This window comes from Hemitrygon akajei, chromosome 22 (genome assembly GCF_048418815.1).
Source record: "Hemitrygon akajei chromosome 22, sHemAka1.3, whole genome shotgun sequence".
Classification (NCBI taxonomy): domain Eukaryota; kingdom Metazoa; phylum Chordata; class Chondrichthyes; order Myliobatiformes; family Dasyatidae; genus Hemitrygon; species Hemitrygon akajei.
This window is the reverse complement of record NC_133145.1, coordinates 9113756-9133099: the sequence shown is the minus strand read 5'-3', so window position 1 is coordinate 9133099 and position 19344 is coordinate 9113756. Positions and strand designations below refer to the sequence as shown.

General features: G+C 41.4%; 1 protein-coding gene across 4 annotated transcripts in view; it reads left to right on the top strand.

The window, feature by feature from the left end:
• The window catches only part of pik3cg (phosphatidylinositol-4,5-bisphosphate 3-kinase, catalytic subunit gamma), a 50911-nt gene extending 32522 nt beyond the window's left edge, over window positions 1-18389 (top strand). For all 4 annotated transcript variants that reach the window (XM_073026664.1, XM_073026665.1, XM_073026661.1 and 1 more), the window contains 5 exons: window positions 4968-5058; window positions 9944-10074; window positions 12813-12924; window positions 13382-13539; window positions 16161-18389. In XM_073026664.1, coding sequence (XP_072882765.1) covers window positions 4968-5058; window positions 9944-10074; window positions 12813-12924; window positions 13382-13539; window positions 16161-16442 — 774 coding nt within the window. In that variant the 3' untranslated portion in view covers window positions 16443-18389. The remainder of the gene's footprint in view (window positions 1-4967; window positions 5059-9943; window positions 10075-12812; window positions 12925-13381; window positions 13540-16160) is intronic.
• Window positions 18390-19344: the final 955 nt, after the last annotated feature.

The window sequence follows — 19344 nt, the reverse complement described above, 5'->3', positions numbered from 1 at the left end:
ACAGTAAGGGCAAAAGGACCCAAATGGGTGTTGTCTACAGGCCACCAAACAGTAGCATGGATATTGGGTGCAAGTTGAATAGGGAGTTAACATTGGCATGTGGCAAAGGTAGTGTCACAGTAGTTATGGGGGATTTCAACATGCAGGTGAACTGGGAGAATCAGGTTGGTGCTGGACCACAGGATAGGGAGTTTGTAGAGTGCCTACGGGATGCATTCTTGGACCAGCTTGTACGAGAGCCAACCAGGGACAAGACTATTCTGGATTTAGTGTTATGTAATGAACAGGATTTGATAAGCGATCTTGCAGTAAAGGAGCCATTAGGAGGTAGTGATCATAATATGATAAGTTTTTATCTGCAATTTGAGAAGGATAAGGGCAGCTCGGAGGAGTCAGTGTTGCAGTTGAACAGGGGAAACTATGGAGCCATGAGGACCAATGAGGAGCTCGCCAATGTTGACTGGACGGATAGCCTAGCAGAAAAGACAGTGGAACAGCAATGGCAGGTATTCTTGGGAATAATGCACAAGGTGCAAAATCAGTTCATCCCCCAGAGAAGGAAGGATTCAAAGGGGGGAAAGGGGCCACAGTGGTTGACAAAGGAAGTCAGAGATTGCATAGCATTAAAAAAAAGGAAGTATGACAGAGCTAAGGTGAGTGGGAGGACAGATGATTGGGAAGTTTTTAAGGAACAACAGAACTTAACTAAAAAGGCAATACGGGGAGAAAAAATGAGGTATGAACGCAAGCTAGCCAGGGATATAAAGGAAGATAGCAAAAGCTTTTTTAGGTATGTGAATAGAAAGAAGATAGTTAAGAACAATGTTGGGCCCTTGAAGAATGAATTGGGTGAAATTGTTATGGGAAACAGAGAAATGGCAGAAGAATTTAATGAGTACTTTAGATCTGTTTTCACTAAGGAAGACACAAGCAATCTCCCAGATGTATGGATGGGCCAAGGACATAGGGAAACAGAGGAAATGAAACAGATTGACATTAGGAAGGAAACGGTGATGAGAAGACTGATGGGACTGAAGGCTGACAAATCCCCAGGTCCAGATGGTCTGCATCCTAGGGTACTAAAGGAGGTGGCCCTGGAAATTGCGGATGCATTGGTAATCATTTTCCAATGTTCCTTAGATTCAGGATCAGTTCCTGAGGATTGGAGAATGGCTAATGTTATCCCACTTTTTAAGAAAGGAGGGAGGGAGAAAACAGAGAACTATCGACCTGTCAGCCTGACATCGGTGGTGGGGAAGATGCTAGAGTCCATTATTAAGGATGAAATAGTGGCATATCTAGATAGCAGTGATAAGATTGGGCCGAGCCAGCATGGATTTACCAAGGGTAAATCATGCTTGACTAATCTGTTGGAGTTTTTCGAGGATGTAACCAGGAAGTTAGACGGGGGAGATCCAGTGGATGTAGTGTACCTCGATTTTCAGAAGGCATTTGATAAGGTCCCACATAGAAGATTGGTGAGTAAAATCAAAGCTCAGGGCATCAGGGGGAAGGCATTGACATGGATAGAAAACTGGTTGGCAGATAGAAAGCAAAGGGTAGCGGTGAATGGGTGTTTCTCGGAATGGCAGGTGGTGACTAGTGGGGTGCCACAGGGCACAGCTGTTTACAATTTACGTCAACGATTTAGATGAAGGCATTGAGAATAACATCAGCAAATTTGCTGATGATATTAAGCTGGCTGGCAGTGTGACATGTGATGAGGATGTTAGGAGAATTCAGGGTGACTTGGATAGGCTGGGTGAGTGGGCAGATACTTGGCAGATGATGTTTAATGTGAATAAGTGTGAGGTTATCCACTTTGGGAGTAAGAACAGGAAGGCAGATTATTATCTGAACAGTGTAGAGTTAGGTAAGGGAGAAATACAAAGAGATCTCAGAGTCCTTGTTCATCAGTCACTGAAGGTGAATGAGCAAGTGCAGCAGGCAGTGAAGTAGGCTAATGGAATGTTGGCCTTTATTACAAAGGGAATTGAGTACAAGAGCAAGGAAATCCTCTTGCATTTGTACAGAGCCCTGGTGAGACCACACCTGGAGTATTGTGTACAGTTTTGGTCTCCAGGGTTAAGGAAGGACATCCTGGCTATAGAGGAAGTGCAGCGTAGATTCACAAGGTTAATTCCTGGGATGTCTGGACTGTCTTACGCAGAGAGGTTAGAGAGACTGGGCTTATACACGCTGGAATTAAGGAGATTGAGAGGGGATCTGATTGAAACATATAAGATTATTAAGGGATTGGACAAGATAGAGGCAGGAAATATGTTCCAGATGCTGGGAGAGTCCAATACCAGAGGGCATGGTTTGAGAATAAGGGGTAGGTCATTTAGGACAGAGTTAAGGAAAAACTTCTTCTCCCAGAGAGTTGTGGGGGTCTGGAATGCACTGCCTCAGAAGGTAGTGGAGACCAATTCTCTGGATGCTTTCGAGAAGGAGCTAGATAGGTATCTTATGGATAGAGGAATCAAGGGATATGGGGACAAGGCAGGAACTGGGTATTGATAGTAGATGATCAGCCATGATCTCAAAATGGCGGTGCAGGCTCGAAGGGCCGAATGGTCTACTTCTGCACCTATTGTCTATTGTCTAACTATCCCTTTTGGCAACAACTGAAGTTTTAGGTAGTTATTCTCCTGTTTCTGTAACGTTACAGTGGAGCAAAGGGAATTACAGAGGCATGTGAGAGGGGCTATCCAAAGTTAATTGGAAAGGGACACTAGCAGGGTTGATGGCAGAGCAACAGTGGTTGGAATTTCTGGGAGAAATTTGGAAGGCGCAGGTTAGATACACTCCAAAGATGAAGTATTCTAAAGGGAGGATGGGTAGTCAAAGATAGCATAAAAGCAAACGAGAGGACATATAATATTGCAAAAATAAGTGGAATGTTAGAGGATTGGTAAGCTTTTAAAGGCCAACAGAATGCAACAATAAAGCCATAAAGATGAAATATGAAGCCAAGCTCTCTAGTAATATAAAATAAGATAGCAAAAGTTTATCAGATATGAGAAAGAGTAAAAGGGAGGTGGAAGTGGATATGGGACCACTGGAAGATGACACTAGAGAAGTAGACATAGGGGACTAAGAAATGACAGACAAACTTAGTAAGTATTTTATGACCTGTCTTCATTGTGGAAGACACTAGCAGAATGCCAGAAATTTGAGAATGTCAGGGCAGAAGTGAGTGCAATTACAATTTCTAGGGAGAACATGCTTGAAAAACTGAAAGTTCTGACAGTAGATAAGACACCTGGACCAGATGTACTACACTCCAGGGTTCTAAAGGAGGTAGCTGAAGAGATTATGGAGGCTTTAGTAATAATCTTTCAAAAATCACTACATTCTAAAATGGATCAAGAAGAATAGAAAATTGCAAATGTCACTCCACTCCTTAAGTAGGGTGGGAGACAGAAGATAGGAAATTATAGGCCAGTTAACCTGACTTCAGTGGTTGGGAGGATTTTGGAGTCCATTATTAAGAATGTGGTTTCCGAGTATTTGGAGGCAGCTGACAAAATAGACCAAAGTCAGCATGGTTCTCTTAAGAGGAAATTTTACCTCACAAATCTATTGGAATTTGAGTAAATAACAAGTAGGGTAGACAAAGGAGTGTCAGTGGATGTTGTTTACTTGGATATCCAGAAAGCCTTTGACAAGGTGCCACACATGAAGCTGCTTAACGAGTCAAGAGTCCGTAGTGTTACAGGAACAATACTAGCATGGTTGAGGATTGGTTGATAATGGCAGGAGGCAAAAATTTGGATTATAGGGGCCTTTTCTGATTGGCTGCAGTGACTAGTGTTGTTTTTTTCACATTATACATAAACAATATGGATGATGAAATTGATGGCTTTGTGGCCAAGTTTGCAGATGCTATGAAGAAAGGTGGAGGGGCAGGTACTATTGAGGAAGCAGGGAGGCTACAGAAGGACCTTGATTAGGAGAAAGGGTAAAGTGGCAGATGGAATATACTGCAGTGAAGTGCATGATCATGCAGTTTGGTAGAAGGAATGAAGGGGTAGACTATGTTCTAAATAGAAAGAAAATTCAAACATAAGAGTTGCAAAGGGACTTGGGAGTCCTCGTGCAGGATTCCCTAAAGATCAACTTGCAGGTTGAGTTGATGGTAAGGAAAATGTAATATTAGCATTCATTTTGAGAAGACATGCAAGGATCTAATGCTGAGACTTTATAAGGCATAGGGAAGACCTCACCTGGAGTATAGTGAGCATTTTGAGCCCCTTATCTATAAAATGTGTGCTGGCATTGAAGAGGATCCAGTGGAGTTTCATGAGAATGATTCTGGGAATGGAAAGCTTATCGTATAAGGAACGATCGATGGCTCTGGCCTGTACTCACGAGAGTTTAGAAGAATGAGGGGGGATACCTCATTGAAACCTAGTGAAAATTGAAAGGCGTAGATGGCATGGGTGTGGAAAGGATATTTCCTATAGTGGGCGAGTCCAGGACCAGAGGGCACAGCCTCAGAGTACATGGATGTCACTTTAGTAGATATGAGGAGGAATTTCTTTAATCAAAGATAGTGAATTTGTAGAATTCATTGCTACAGACATCTGTGGAGGCCAAGTCATTAGAAATATTTTAAATGGAGGTTGATAGGTTCTTGATCAGTCAGGCCATCAAAGTTATAGAACAGAGTAGACTTAATGGGCTGAATGACCTGCTCTGATGCTTTATACGTTTATGGTCCACCCATAGCTTGACTACTTTCCCATGGAGTTTTTGTCCTTTAATGCAATGTTAAGCTTGTTGAGAATTCTAAATTATTTATTTAAATAAATGGGAAAAGGCATCTTGCCTGCACATTACTGTGATGGATAACCTAATAATGCAGAAAGATACAGAAGAGTTGATAACAATGATGTAGAATGTAGTTTAGAGACATGAAGCAGACACTCATATTTCATAATGGTATCATTATTTGTCTACAGATCCTTCTAATCATGGACTCCATCTGGGAAACGGAATCCTTGGATCTTTGTCTTTTGCCATATGGCTGTATTTCAACTGGAAACAAGATCGGTAAAAATCCAATCACAATGGTTACTTGCTGGTGTGTCTTCTGTCATTCAAGACAGCAAGGGTTGACAAATTAGAGTTCAAAGTAAACTTATTATCAAAGTACATATATGTCACCATATACAACCCTGAGATTCTTTTTCTTGCAGCCATTCACAGTAAGTACAAAAAACACAATAGAGTTGATGAAAGGCTATCCCCAAAAGGACAGACATACAATCTATGTTCAAAAGACAACAAACTGCAAATACAAAAGAAAAAAGAAATAATAATAATAAAGAAACATGCAATAATTAGAGAACATGAGATGAAGAGTCCTTGAAAGTGAGTTCATAAGTTGTGAAACAGTTCAGTGTGAAGTTGAGAAAAGTTATCTCCTCTGGTTCTAGACCCTGGTTGAAGGTTAATAACTCTTCCTGAACCTAGTGGTGTGGATCCTGAGGCTCCTGTACTACCTTCCTGACACCAGCAGTGAGAAGAGAGCATGGTCTGAATAGTCGTGTGCCCCCCCCCCCCCGCCCCACCCCTGTCCTTGATGATGGATCCTGTTTTCCTGCAAAAATATTCCATGTAGATGTGCTTAATGGTAGGGAGGGTTTTACCCTTGATGGACTGGACCATATCCACTACTTTTTGTAGGATATTTCATTCAAGGGTGTTGATGTTTCCATACCAGGCCGTGATGCAACCAGTCAATATACTCTCCACTGTACAGCTAAAGGAATTTATCAAAGTTTTAGATGTCATGCTGAATCTTCACAAATTTCTAAGAAAGTGGAGGTGCTGGTGTACTTTCTTCAAAATAGCATTTACAGTATGTGGCACATACATGCTGGACCCAGGCTGGCCCTCTGAAATGATAACACCGAGAAATTTAAAGTTGCTGACCTTCTCTACCTCTGATCCCCCTGATGAGGACCTCTGATTTCCTCCTGCTGAAGTCGATAATCTCCTTGGTCATGCTGACATTGTTTGTGAGGTTGTTGTTGTGGCACAACTCAGCCAGATTTGCAATCTCTCTCCTATATGCTGACTTATCGCCACTCTTGATTCACCTATGATAGTGGAGATGTCAGCAAACTTTGAATATAGTATTGAAGCTGTGCTTAGCTTCACAGTCAGAAGTGTAAAGTGAGCAGAGCAGGGGGCTAAGCACCCAGCATTGTGATGCACCTGTGCTGATGGAGATTGTGGAGGAGATGTGTTTGCCAATCGGAACTGACAAGGGCCTACATGTGAGGAAATTGAGAATCCAATTGCACAAGGAAGTATAGAGGCAAAGATTGAAGCTTATTGATTAGTTTTGAGGGGATGATAGTATTGAATGCAAAGTTGTAGTCAATAAAGAACTCCCTGATGTTCGCTGTCTAGATGTTCCAGGGTTAAGTGAGGAGCCAATGAAATGACATCTGCTGTTGACCTGTTGTGATGGTAGGCAAATAGGAGTGGATCCAAGTCACTTCTCAGGCAGAGTTTCATCACCAATCTCTCAAAGCACTTCATCACAGTGGATGGTAGTCATTGAGACAGGTTACCACATTCTTCTTAGGCACCAGTATAACTGAAGCCTGCTTGAAGTGAGTTGGTACCTCAGACTGCTGAAGCAAGAGGTTATAGATCTCAGTGAACAGTTGATCAGTACAGGTCTGATGAAGAGTGCAATCTGCACAGTCCCTGGCCTGCCACCTCTCAGAACAAGGGTCATAGTCATATTGAGTCAATCTGTGTTTCAGTCCTTGACTCTGTCCTGAGCTTAATGGTCTCTGTACAGAATCCATACCTTCTTCCTGTGACTGCATGGGTTCTCAAGATAACAGTTTAATTATTATTCAACCTTACATGAATACCCATGAATACAGCCAAAGGAAACAGCGTAACTCTGGGACCAAGGTGAAAGACACAGTACCAACAATCACACACAGCACAAGGCACATACAAGATAGCAAGCACATATATTGGTCAGTCACACGAAAAATATAGTCCAAGGCCCTGAGACCATGAATGCTGCAGCAGTCTGCAGTCGAACACAATACAGTTTGTCTTCTGCTCAGCAAGTACAGGGAGGAGCAGCTCTGAGTTCAGCTTGAACACCATACCAAGATTCAAGATGGCTTAGTATCATTTCCAGTACAAGTGTAAAGGAGAACAAAATAATTGTTACTCCAGATCTGATGCAGCATATTTAAAAAAAAAAAGGCTAAGATGAAAAAAATACAACAATAAAAAAAATGCACAAGATAGGTTAGACACATAAATTGATTATATATACAGAAGGTGACGCTAGATAGAGGAGTGTCTGTACGTAAGAGGAATCTGACAGAAAATGATAAAGCACTGGTGTTGGGTTCTGTGCTCTTTTTACCTCCCACTGACCTGCAGGTAAACTATTTGGCTATTGTAAGTTAACCCATAGTGTGAGTAACTGGGAAAAGAATTTGAAGGGAAGTGATGGGCATATGAGAGAGAATAACCACTGGACCATCATCAGTCTGGGCATGAGTATAAATGTTGAGAGGTCATCGTGCAGTTGTACAAGATGGTAGCGAAGCTGCACTTAGAGTATTGTGTTCAGTTTTGCTCGTTCTGCTGTAGGAAAGATGTTATGGAACAGATTAGTTATGTGCCATGTCGCATGACGTAGGCGATCATGGTCTTCACATGACCATGAAAGTTCTTGGCAAAACTTTTCTACACAATGATTTGCCATTGCCCCCTTCTGGGCGGTGTCTTTACAAGACAGGTGGCTCAGCCATTATCAGTACTCTTCAGAGATTGCCTGTCTGGCATCAGTGGTCCCTCAGCCAGGACGTGTGATATGCACCAGCTGCTGATAAGACCATCCACCACCTGCTGTTATGGCTTCAAGTGACCATGATTGGGGGAGCTAAGCAGGTACTACACCTTGCCCAAGGGTGACCTGCAGGCTAGCGGAGGGAAGGAGCACCTTATTCCTCCTTTGGTAGAAATGTATCTATACCCCACCACCAGATATGAAATAGGAAAGAACGCAAAATAAAAATCCCAATGATTCTGCCAGGTTTTGAGGGTCAGAGCCATAAGGAGAGGTAGACAGACTAGAACTCTCTTCCATGGAACATAGGAGCATATGAGACTGAGGAGATCATGTAGAAGTCTATAACGTCATGAGGGGCATAGATAGGGTGAATGTGCACAGTCTTTTTCCCAGGACTGGGAATCAAGAGCTAGAGGGTATAGCAATCACAAACAAGAGAAAATCTGCAGATGCTGGAAATCCGAGCAACACACAAAAATGCTAAAGGAACTCCTGCCAAAGGGTTTTAGCCGGAAATGTCAACTGTACTCTTTTCCTGGATGCTGCCTGGCCGGCTGAGTTCCTCCAGCACTTTGTGTATGTTGCTAAAGGGTATACATATATGGTGAGAGGAGAGAGAGTTATTCAGAAACTGAGGGGCAATGTTTTTTTCACAAAGGGTAATATCTATGTGTAATGAACCAGAGGAAGTCTTTGAGCCAAGTACAAGAACAACTTTTAAAAGATGGTTGTACGGTATGTAGATAGGAAATGTTTAGAGGGTTACAGGCCAAACACTGGCAAATGGCACTAGCTTGGATGAACATCTTTGTTGAATGGACCATTTGGCTGAAGGACCTGTTTCCATGCTTCTGACTATGACTACATGGAAGTAAGAGTGACAATGGGGTGGGATAGCTCTACTGGGAGTTGGCTAGAGCCAATGAGCTGAATGGTATTGATCCTGGACAGATAGAGTGAAAGATAGTGCCAAGCTGTGATGTCTGCCGGTGCATTGACTCAAACCTTTTAGGTTCATGAGGTGGTTTAGGGGACAGTAGGGATCGGGATTTGGGTTTAGGGAGTGTGATGAAGGGAAATTAAAGGTCAGGGCAGTAAGGTCTGGACAGGAGTTCAAATCCTGGTCTGAGTGCTCTGCAGTCGAATGTCAGTGACCCCAGAGGCCGGGTCAACATGTGCTAAGAATCCCCAGGACAGCAGGACTGAGTCAGTGAAACTTGGGTATGGGCACGAGTCACAAGGGCTGGTTGTCAGTGTCTAAGGTCCGTCAGAGTCTGGAAGTCAAGGCACAAAGTTCAAACCCATGGTTGGTGAGTTCTGAGGTCAATATCCAGACAGAGGTCAAAGATGAAGTTTAAAGTCCAGAGCATGGTAAGCCCCAATGTGGAAGATTTAAGTTTGAAGACCCAAGCCAATGAGTTCAGAGATAGAGGCTCGAAGGAGTCACGAAGTACTGGGTCACTGGGAACTGAGTTCTGTGCAAGTTGGGAAGGTTAGGCTCAAAGGTCAAATGTGCAATTGGCAAATCCTAGCACAAATTCCAAACTTGGAGGCCCAATGTCTGTGAGACTGAGGCCAAGGGCTAGAGGTGGCCTGTCCTGGGGTAGGAAGCCTGGTGTGTGTGAAAGTGTTGTTGTTGACTTGTTTTGTTGTTGCTGTTGCTTATGTGCTTTAGCTCAACAATATTACATTATGTGGTGACACTTGCAGGCTTTCCCTGGCACACTTTTGGGAGTATTGGTTGGAAATGCAAATGACACATTTCACTGTATATTCCGCTGTACATGTAATAGATAGATCTGAACACGAGTATGAACCTACAGGCAGGAATTGGCAAGTGTGACCAGTCAATAGAAAGTAGTAATATTTAATATTCCCAGTATTCACAATGATCTGAAAACAACCAAAGAAGGCTGCACTAGATACCAGCCTTTCAGTTTTGAAGGTACTGTATACTGACATCGAGAGAGTGAGTATATTGTCCACATTCAATGGTTAACCTATTGTGAATGCCCAAGCCACTAATAAAGCAGTTTTTTAGACTTTAGTTCTGTGCATGGCCACTGACCTGAAAATCATGTTGCACCTCCACAGGAATGATTCAGATTGTAAAAGATGCCACAACTATTGCCAAGATCCAGCAGAGTACAGTCGGTAACACAGGCGCATTCAAGGATGAAGTGTTGAATCACTGGCTGAAAGAAAAATGCCCGATTGAGGACAAGGTAAATTGGCTAAGTACTAGAGACTGAAGAGAGTTAGTACTCATGTAAGCATAACACAGCAAGTACAGATAAGTTCAGTAATTTTAGACCAGCCAATGTTTCACAATCTGTTCATGGATATTCACCAACTCACAGGTACAGGACAGCCTCTGGGATGTTGAAAAGTAATAAATTTTTAACTTACAAACTTTTGCCAGCTCACAACTACTGAGCGATATTATGCCCTAGGCTAGATCATAGGTGTAGTACACCCCCACATTGTGGGAGGTTACATTCCTGTTAAAACATCCATTGTCACAATTTTCTGTGAAATGAACCCTTGACAAGATGTGTTAAAATTTGTATTTCTTTTGCACTTTGTTTATTTAGTTATGGTTTTCTCACACAAATTCAATAAGAGTGAATTTTTATCACATCTCAAGTACTTTTAAAACATAGAACCATAGAAAACCTACAGCATAATACAGGCCCTTTGGCTCACAAAGCTGTGCTGAACATCTACTTACTTTAGAAATACCATAGCCCTCTATTTTTCTGAGCTCCATGTACCTGTCCTGGAGTTTCTTAAAAGACCCTATCGTATCTGCCTCCACCGCCGCCACCGGCAGCCCATTCCACACAGTCACCACTCTCTGCGTTTTAAAAAAAACTTACCCCTGACATCCCCTCTATACTTACTTGCAATTTTTGCTAATGATTTGTGAATTCTGTAAAGACAAATTTCCATTACCAAAATTCCCTTAGTGCAGGGGATCACTGTAATGGCCAAGCCAAAGGATTTAGTTCAAAATCAGAACTCAGAAACTGCTCATCTCCTGAAATTTTCACTCACAGGTCTCTAGCGTTTACAGAGAATGGTATGAAGAACAAAAAAAAAACATCCAGTGAGTGTGAGTGGTAGTTCTGTGGGTGAAATCACCTTGTTAATGAGAGAGATCAGAGGAGAATGGCCAGAATGATAGATAGATAGATAGATAGATAGATACTTTATTCATCCCCATGGGGAAATTCAACTTTTTTTCCAATGTCCCATACACTTGTTGTAGCAAAACTAATTACATACAATACTTAACTCAGTAAAAAATATGATATGCATCTAAATCACTATCTCAAAAAGCATTAATAATAGCTTTTAAAAAAAAGTTCTTAAGTCCTGGCGGTAGAATTGTAAAGCCTAATGGCATTGGGGAGTATTGACCTCTTCATCCTGTCTGAGGAGCATTGTATCGATAGTAATCTGTCGCTGAAACTGCTTCTCTGTCTCTGGATGGTGCTATGTAGAGGATGTTCAGAGTTATCCATAATTGACCGTAGCCTACTCAGCGCCCTTCGCTCAGCTACCGATGTTAAACTCTCCAGTACTTTGCCCACGACAGAGCCCGCCTTCCTTACCAGCTTATTAAGACGTGAGGCATCCCTCTTCTTAATGCTTCCTCCCCAACACGCCACCACAAAGAAGAGGGCGCTCTCCACAACTGACCTATAGAACATCTTCAGCATCTCACTACAGACATTGAATGACGCCAACCTTCTTAGGAAGTACAGTCGACTCTGTGCCTTCCTGCACAAGGCATCTGTGTTGGTGACAGTAACTAAAATAATCATACATTACAACAGTGACGTGTAGAAAAGCATCTGTGAATGCACAACACATTGATCCTTGAAGTGGATGGGCTACAGCAGCAGAGCATGAACATACACCCAATGGCCACTTTATTTGGAAGAGGATTCTATACACCATAACGTTCTCCTGTCTCCAACATCTCTCACTAACATTAACCAGCACATCACCATCTGTAACATTGGTGTGTCACATATCTATCCCACTGTCACACACTCCTATACACTCATTACAGCAATGATAACACTTAAAAGGATGTTCTCTTCACTGTTAGTCACTGATATTTCCTCCTAACTGTGCTAAAATCATGCCAACAAAGTAACAGGAAGGTACAGAGGAATGTCAAAGTAGAGAGGAAGTAACTCCGAAATACCTGGAAGAACATAAGAAATAGCAATGGGAATGAAATTCATTCACTAATGCTGGACAAGCAAGGCCTATAATGCACATTCACAACTGAAGTGGTAGCTGCAGGTCAATCAGACTGGATATGACCAGTGTTGAGGTCCGACGGTCAGCTAACTGTTAATTTTCTCATGTTGGCATGACAGTAAATATCATTGAATGGAATAAATTACTCAATAACATGTTCCCTGCTGGATGGGTAACAGTACAAACGTGCATTCTACTGGGATGTTGCTGGTTGAATGCACACTCTTCAGTTTGGTAGCTTGATTTATCACAGATATCTAAGTAATGATAGGTACAGAGGAGATGTCGGGGTAAGTTTTTTTTTCTCTATTAACGCAGAGAGTGGTGAGTGCATGGAATGGGTTGCTGGCAACGGTGGTGGAGGCGGATATGATAGGGTCTTTTAAGAGACTCCTGGATGACTACATGGAGCTTAGAAAAATAGAGGGCTATGGGTAAAGCCTAGGTAGGGACATGTTCGGCATAGCTTTATGGGCCGAAGGGCCTGTGTAGTGCTGTATGTTTTCTATGTTTCTGTGGTAAGAAGCAAACTCATGGAGGAACCCAGCAGGTCTGGCCATATCTTTAGAGGGAAATAGATACTGACTGGCACTATTCTTTGGCTGAATTGTGTTGGCTTTTTTATTCTTTGATGCAACTCTATTCCCTCTAAGGCCAACTGAATGATCTCTTCATTGCCTTGCAGTTCCAATCAGCTGTGGAAAGGTTTGTTTATTCATGCGCTGGGTACTGTGTTGCCACATATATCTTGGGTATCGGAGACAGGCACAATGACAACATCATGATTACAGAGTTGGGTGAGTGTACAATATCTAATTAAATTATTCAAATACAAGGATCTTGGATTGTCACACGGTCTTGGGAAGTTCTGATTCCAGTTTGTGCTTGAACTGTGTTAATTATAGAATGGTGCTAATTTTATAGTACAGGAGGAAGCCATTCTACTCAGCACAACCCTAACACTCTTTGAAACTGATCAGATTTGTCTCTTTCCCATACTTGTTTGCTATAACATGATTAAATATTCTTTTGCAAGAAAATTGAAAATAAATTTTCTTCCACACTGTGAAAGGCAGCACATTAAATACTTACTGCATAAAAAACAAACCTGTTCTCTCATCTGTAGACTTTTACAAGTCTGTGCCATTAGATTGTTCAACCCGACAGCTAGATATCCCCAAACCATCTGCAGCCATTGTTGAATGAACACATGTTGGACCACACAAAATGACTTTCCTATTTTCTTCCCCTCAGGAAATCTTTTCCACATTGATTTCGGTCACATTCTTGGAAACTATAAAAGCTTCCTGGGGATCAATAAGGAGAGGGTCCCTTTTGTACTGACCCCTGACTTTCTCTATGTGATGGGCACATCCGGCAAGAAGACAAGCCAACATTTTCAGAAGTTTCAGGTGAGTGAAGCCAAGTTGATGCTATTAGACAATAGGTACACCTGCAACTCAAGTTATTACTGATAACAAAGTGCTTGGTCAAAGAGCTATTTTTTTTTTTTTTTTTTTTTTTTTTGAAGCTTACCACCTTCATTTTAAAATTCTCGTATTTGAATTCCCCCTTCCTCATCTATGTAAACTTCCTGGAGTACGTTTGATTTTCATGTGTAACAGAATTATACTGGATGGAAACAGGCCCTTCAGCCCAACTCATCCATGCTGACCAAGATGCCAGTCCAAGCTAGTCCCATTTGCTAATATTTGCTCCAAACCTTTTCTATCCATGTACATGTCCAACTGAGTTTCAGTTTCTTATTCCACCTGTTTCAACCACTTCTTCTAGCACCTTATTTCACATGCACCCCATGTTAAAACAAAAGTTATCCCTCAAGTTCCTATTAAGTCTTTCCCCTTACCTTAAACATATGCCCTTTAGTTCTAGATTCTACAACCCTGAGAGAAGAAAACACATTTATATTCTCTATATCACCTCTGATTTTATACAACTCTATAAGATGAGCTCTCAGTCTCCTACACTCCAAGAAAAATGTCCTAGGGTGTCCAACTCAGTCCCTTGAATCCTGGCAAAATCCTTGTGAATTTTTCCTGCACTCTTAGTTAAACAGTTTCTTTCCTATAGCAGAGCTAGCAAAACTGAATACAATCTTCTAAGTGCAGCCATACCAGTGTCTTATCTTCCAACTACAATACTCCATGCCCTGACCAATGAAGGCCAAAATACCAAAAGCCTGTCTGCCATTTCTCCACTTTCAGTGTAACATGTATGTCACAGCTGATTAGGTAAGATAATCACAAACAAGAAAAAAATCTGAAGATGCTAGAAATCCAAAAAACATACACAAAAGGCTGTAGGAACTCAGCAGGCCAGGTAGCATTTATCGCAAAGGGTACATGTCGAAGGCTCTCGGCCTGAAATGTCAACTGTACTGTTTTCCATAAATGCTGCCTGGCCTGCTGTTTCTCCAGCATTTTGTGTGTGTGACTAGGTAACTTCATTTTTAACTTCCCTCACACTGAATATTGGTGAACCTAATTGCAGAGAAAAGTCATGCAAAATTAGAGGGAAAAAATCCAACAAGGCTTTACTGCATTCCTTAGCAGAGGGTCCAAAAAAACACTCAAAGTCAAAATCCCAAAAAAATTAACTATAATTTCAGAGATTCCTACAAACTTAGACAATTCTTCATGTACAGAAGATAATTCCAAGTGTAACACTCAGGCTCAATTAACTCAGGTTTGTCTAGGGAAAGCTGCCATCTGCCCCTCCAAACGGCATAATCATGTTTGTGTGGATGCTGTGTAATGCACTCCAGTACAAACCCACAATGTAAAATATCAGACTGTATACAATATGTGATTAAATGATTACACTTTATAACTCTTACTTTGGCTAAAGGGTTAACAGAGGAACAGAAATTAAAAGGAAAAGAAAAAGAAAAAGGTGCCACTTTTAATAAAATAGTTCGTGCACAAATAAATCGCTGGAGTTCTTGCAGCAGGTATTCCTCCACCAAACAATCTCCTCCAAACTCTTCGACCCTCGGACTGGGACCAACCACGTGCGCTTCCCACACGTCCTTCCTCTTTGCTTCTCCTCGCTGAATCTCCCACGCACCAACCCCGGTTCCCACACGTATAGGTAGAGTAGCATGACTTCCATTAGTTAGTTCCCTGTTATCAGTAGTTATAACCCAAACATTTCAGCTACAGAAAAACATTACCTCATTCATTAACATTACAGAGAAGCCATTTTATTATTAGCAGTTAATATTCTGAGAACCCTACACAAGAAGGAGCAAATAAACAAGGGACAAGGAACTTACATAGAGCTACAAACAAGGCACAAGTGATAACAACGAACTAATAATTAGCCTAATAGGTGGAGATCAGGAAGGGAGCCTTATCATCTCTACCTCTCTCTGATGGCCAGTTCGAGTTGTGACAGTGTAACTGAACTCCAAGGTTCCTCTGTTCTACAACATTCCTGAGGAGCCTACCATTTACTGTGAAAGTCCAACCTTGATTTACTTTCCAAAATGCAGCACCTTACACATTACTGGAGGAACTAGTTGAACATGTATTTCTGTGTCTCTTCTATATATGTAAAGCAATGTGAAAGCTCAATGTATGAGCCCAGATCCAGTACTGGCATTGCCTTCTGTACTTGAAGATGAAGTAGGCACAAAATATCATGATCATAGTGTCATATTGCATAGAGATTGGCCATTCAACCCATCACATTCATGAAATCAGGTGATATCCATCTCTATTAATCCCATCAAGCCTAACAAATATTTATTCATGACAAATCTTAATGAATTGTTTTGAGATCGGAAAAAGAATTAAAGCTTTAGGATTTGGATCTTTGCCTAATGCACAGACCATTGCAATCCAAAGTCTGTTGTGGTGCATTGGGACATATATCTGCTCAAGTGAACTCAGCATATTGGGACAAAATACTATACACGAAGTGGACCCAGGCAATGTAAAATATGCCAAATTATTTCTTCTTTAATGTGGTTTCAGGAAAAAAAAGATTTCTTATTTCTTTCTTTGCACAGGATATTTGTGTCAAGGCCTACCTTGCACTGCGCCACCACACCAATCTTCTGATTATACTCTTCTCCATGATGATGATGACGGGGATGCCACAGCTGACCAGCAAAGAAGATATTGCGTATATTCAAGAAACGCTGACTGTGGGCAAGAATGAGGAAGAGGCTATGAAGCACTTCTTGGACCAGATTGAGATCTGCCGAGACAAAGGATGGACAGTGCAGTTCAACTGGTTCCTCCACCTTGTGTTGGGGATCAAACAGGGGGTTGAGAAACACTCTGCATAATTTCTTAAACTGGGAAAATGGAGGAGGACACATACAGCAGAGTATACCCTCAGACTGAGAGGTGAACAGCTGCCTCATTGGAGTCCCACTAAATCCACTGCAGTCTAGATGCTCAGCTCAGGTTTGACCAAAATGTAACTTGTATAAGCATTAATGAAAACAGATCCATGGCAGGTGCCAATTCCACAGTGGCAAAGCTGCTGGAGATACTGCCTCACATCTCAAGTTTCCTGGCTTCAATGCTGACCTCTGGTGCTCTTGGGAATTTGCACTTGGTTGTTGTGCCTGTGTGGGTTTCCCCACTGCTCTGGTTTCTCTCCATAGCACAAAGACACATGGGCGAGCAGGTTAGTTGCCCCTAGTGTGTGGGTGAATCGAATAAATCAAGAGGAACTGATAAAGTGTAGGACTAGTATAAATGGGTGCTTGATCGTCAGCATGGATTCAATCAGCCAAAGATCCCATTTCCATGCTGTATCTCTCAATGACTATAACTAAAATGTACCTCGTATTTCAACTTCAGTAGTTCAATAGCTCACTTTAATATCAGAGAATGTATGCGATATACATCCTGTGATTCTTACTCTTCACAAACATCCACAAAAATAGAAGAGTACCCCAAAGAATGGGTGACAGTAAAAATGTTAGAACCCCAGCCCCCTCTCCCCCTTCCACACGCTAACAGCAACAAAGCATCATCACTCACTTTCCCTCTTCCCTACTTCAGCAAAAAGCATCAGCACTCTGTTACAGTCTTTGTACTCTACTTTGTACTTTGTACTCTACTCACACACTAGAGTCCAAATGATTCTGGCTCAGTCTTGAGTGGAATTGCACTGCATGCAGAAGCTAGGTTTAGAAGATCAGTCTGTTTGAACTAGACTAAACATTTGTAAATCTTCTTTAACCAGCTTCACCTGAAACCATCTCCAAACTTCCTTCACAACTCAATTGCTTTAAAATGCCAACCCTTTGTAAAATAAGCAACAACATGAAAAAGAGGTACCAAGAAGTACCTAAGAAATAGGTACCATGGAGATGCCTAAAATTCAGAAAATTAAACAGGGTTTATACTTATTTCCAGTAGCAGTACCAACATATTAGGATTATCCTGGAGATCTAGACATTGAAAATTAATATTTAGGACAGTGTGGCTCAGGGGAAAATCACAGGATTAAAAACAAATGTAATTCTCTTAAGAATTCCAGGGAACCTTAGCAAGCAGAGGTTCTTGTTTCAAAAACAATGTAGTCCAAATCTCTGTACTACTTCATAGGAGAACTGCATCAGGAAGGGTACTTTCGAAGTTCAAAGTACATTTATTATGAAAGTATATATAATTTATACAATCTTGAGATTCGTCTGCTTACAGGCAGCCACAAAGTAAGAAACTTGAAAGAACCCAATTTTTAAAAAAAAGACCAACGCCCAATGTGAAGAGAGAGAGAAAAAAATAAAACCACAAAATGTGCAAACAATAAAAGCAAGCAACAGCACACAGAACAAAATTGACCCAAAAGCCTGAGCAAGCCCATAGCCTCATCCTCAGTTCATCACACAGTGGGGCAAATTGCTTGGAGCAGAAACTTGCTTGGAACAAAACTTGGAGCAGACAGAGCAGTTACACAGCCTCAGCACCATGGAGAGAGGAGTAAACATCATGGAACAGTGAACAGAATCCACCCCACCCTTACCTCCGGTTCCAACACTCAGCCTTTTCAGTTTATCTGGGTCGGCGTTTAAATTCGAGCACCAAAATAGCATCAGGTGATGATAAATTCCAGTTGGATTTCTGGAATTATGGTAAGTGACCCATAAATGGGTTCAGGCGGAAAAAAATATTTTCTATTGAAAAAGTGTAAAAATTATATACTATTGAACTTCTTTAAATTCTTGTATCAATTAGAGAAATGCTGGAATTGAAACAAAGGAAACATTGACTGAGAGTTAATAAACATTTATGGAAGTATAGAAGTCATGTTTGTATTTATTTGTAGGGTTTCTGGCAAGGCCAACACACATGTTCCATTGAGAATGGGCCAATTTGTTTCACCCTTCAGGAGCATATCTAACCAAAGTCCAGAACCCTTGTTCCTACTGATGAGGGAATCCAGAACAGGGAATGCAATTAAAGGAGAGAAGAGATTTAGGATAGGGAGGGAGAGAGCGCAAGGGAGGCTGAGTTTGAAGCAGAGACATATCAAAATGTAAGAATGGGTTGAATAGCTTGTTAAAGGAATACAGAGAATAGAACAGCCATATATAATGAGCATGAATGGTCTTGGAGGTTAATGGGCTAGATGGGCTAGTTGGCTATATTGTGTTGTAATTTTGACACAGGCAGTCCTTAGATTACATAAGGACACTCTTCCTAAGAACTCTCTGTAAATCAGGAACATCCATTTTCTATAGGAACCAAAATTGCATTGCTCTGAATGCACTTGCTGTATATAATTCAAAGGTTCATTTATTATCAAAGTGTACAACACTGAAATTCTTCTTCTCCAGATAGCCATGAAAACAATAAGAAAGGCAGCACGATAATCAACCCCCAAATCTCTCCTCTCTGCACAAAAAGTGAATAAAAACAGAACAGGCAGATCGATGCACAAATCTCCCATCCCGACACAAAAAAAAAACAAGAGATCAGGCGTAAAATACAGAATATAAAAAAACATAAGGCTGAAATAAATCCACAGTCTAAGTTCACATCCAAAATGCAGAAAACCTAGTTAACATTCTCCCTGTCTGTAGCAGAGCGATCTCTCCAGCAATAAAAGGCAGTCTCCTCTCTGTGATAGCAAAGCGATCTCACTAGTAATAAAAAGGCAGTCTCCCCTCTCTGGCAGCAGAGTGATCCCTCAGCGATTTAAAAAAAAAAAGCAGGCACCCAATGTTTCAA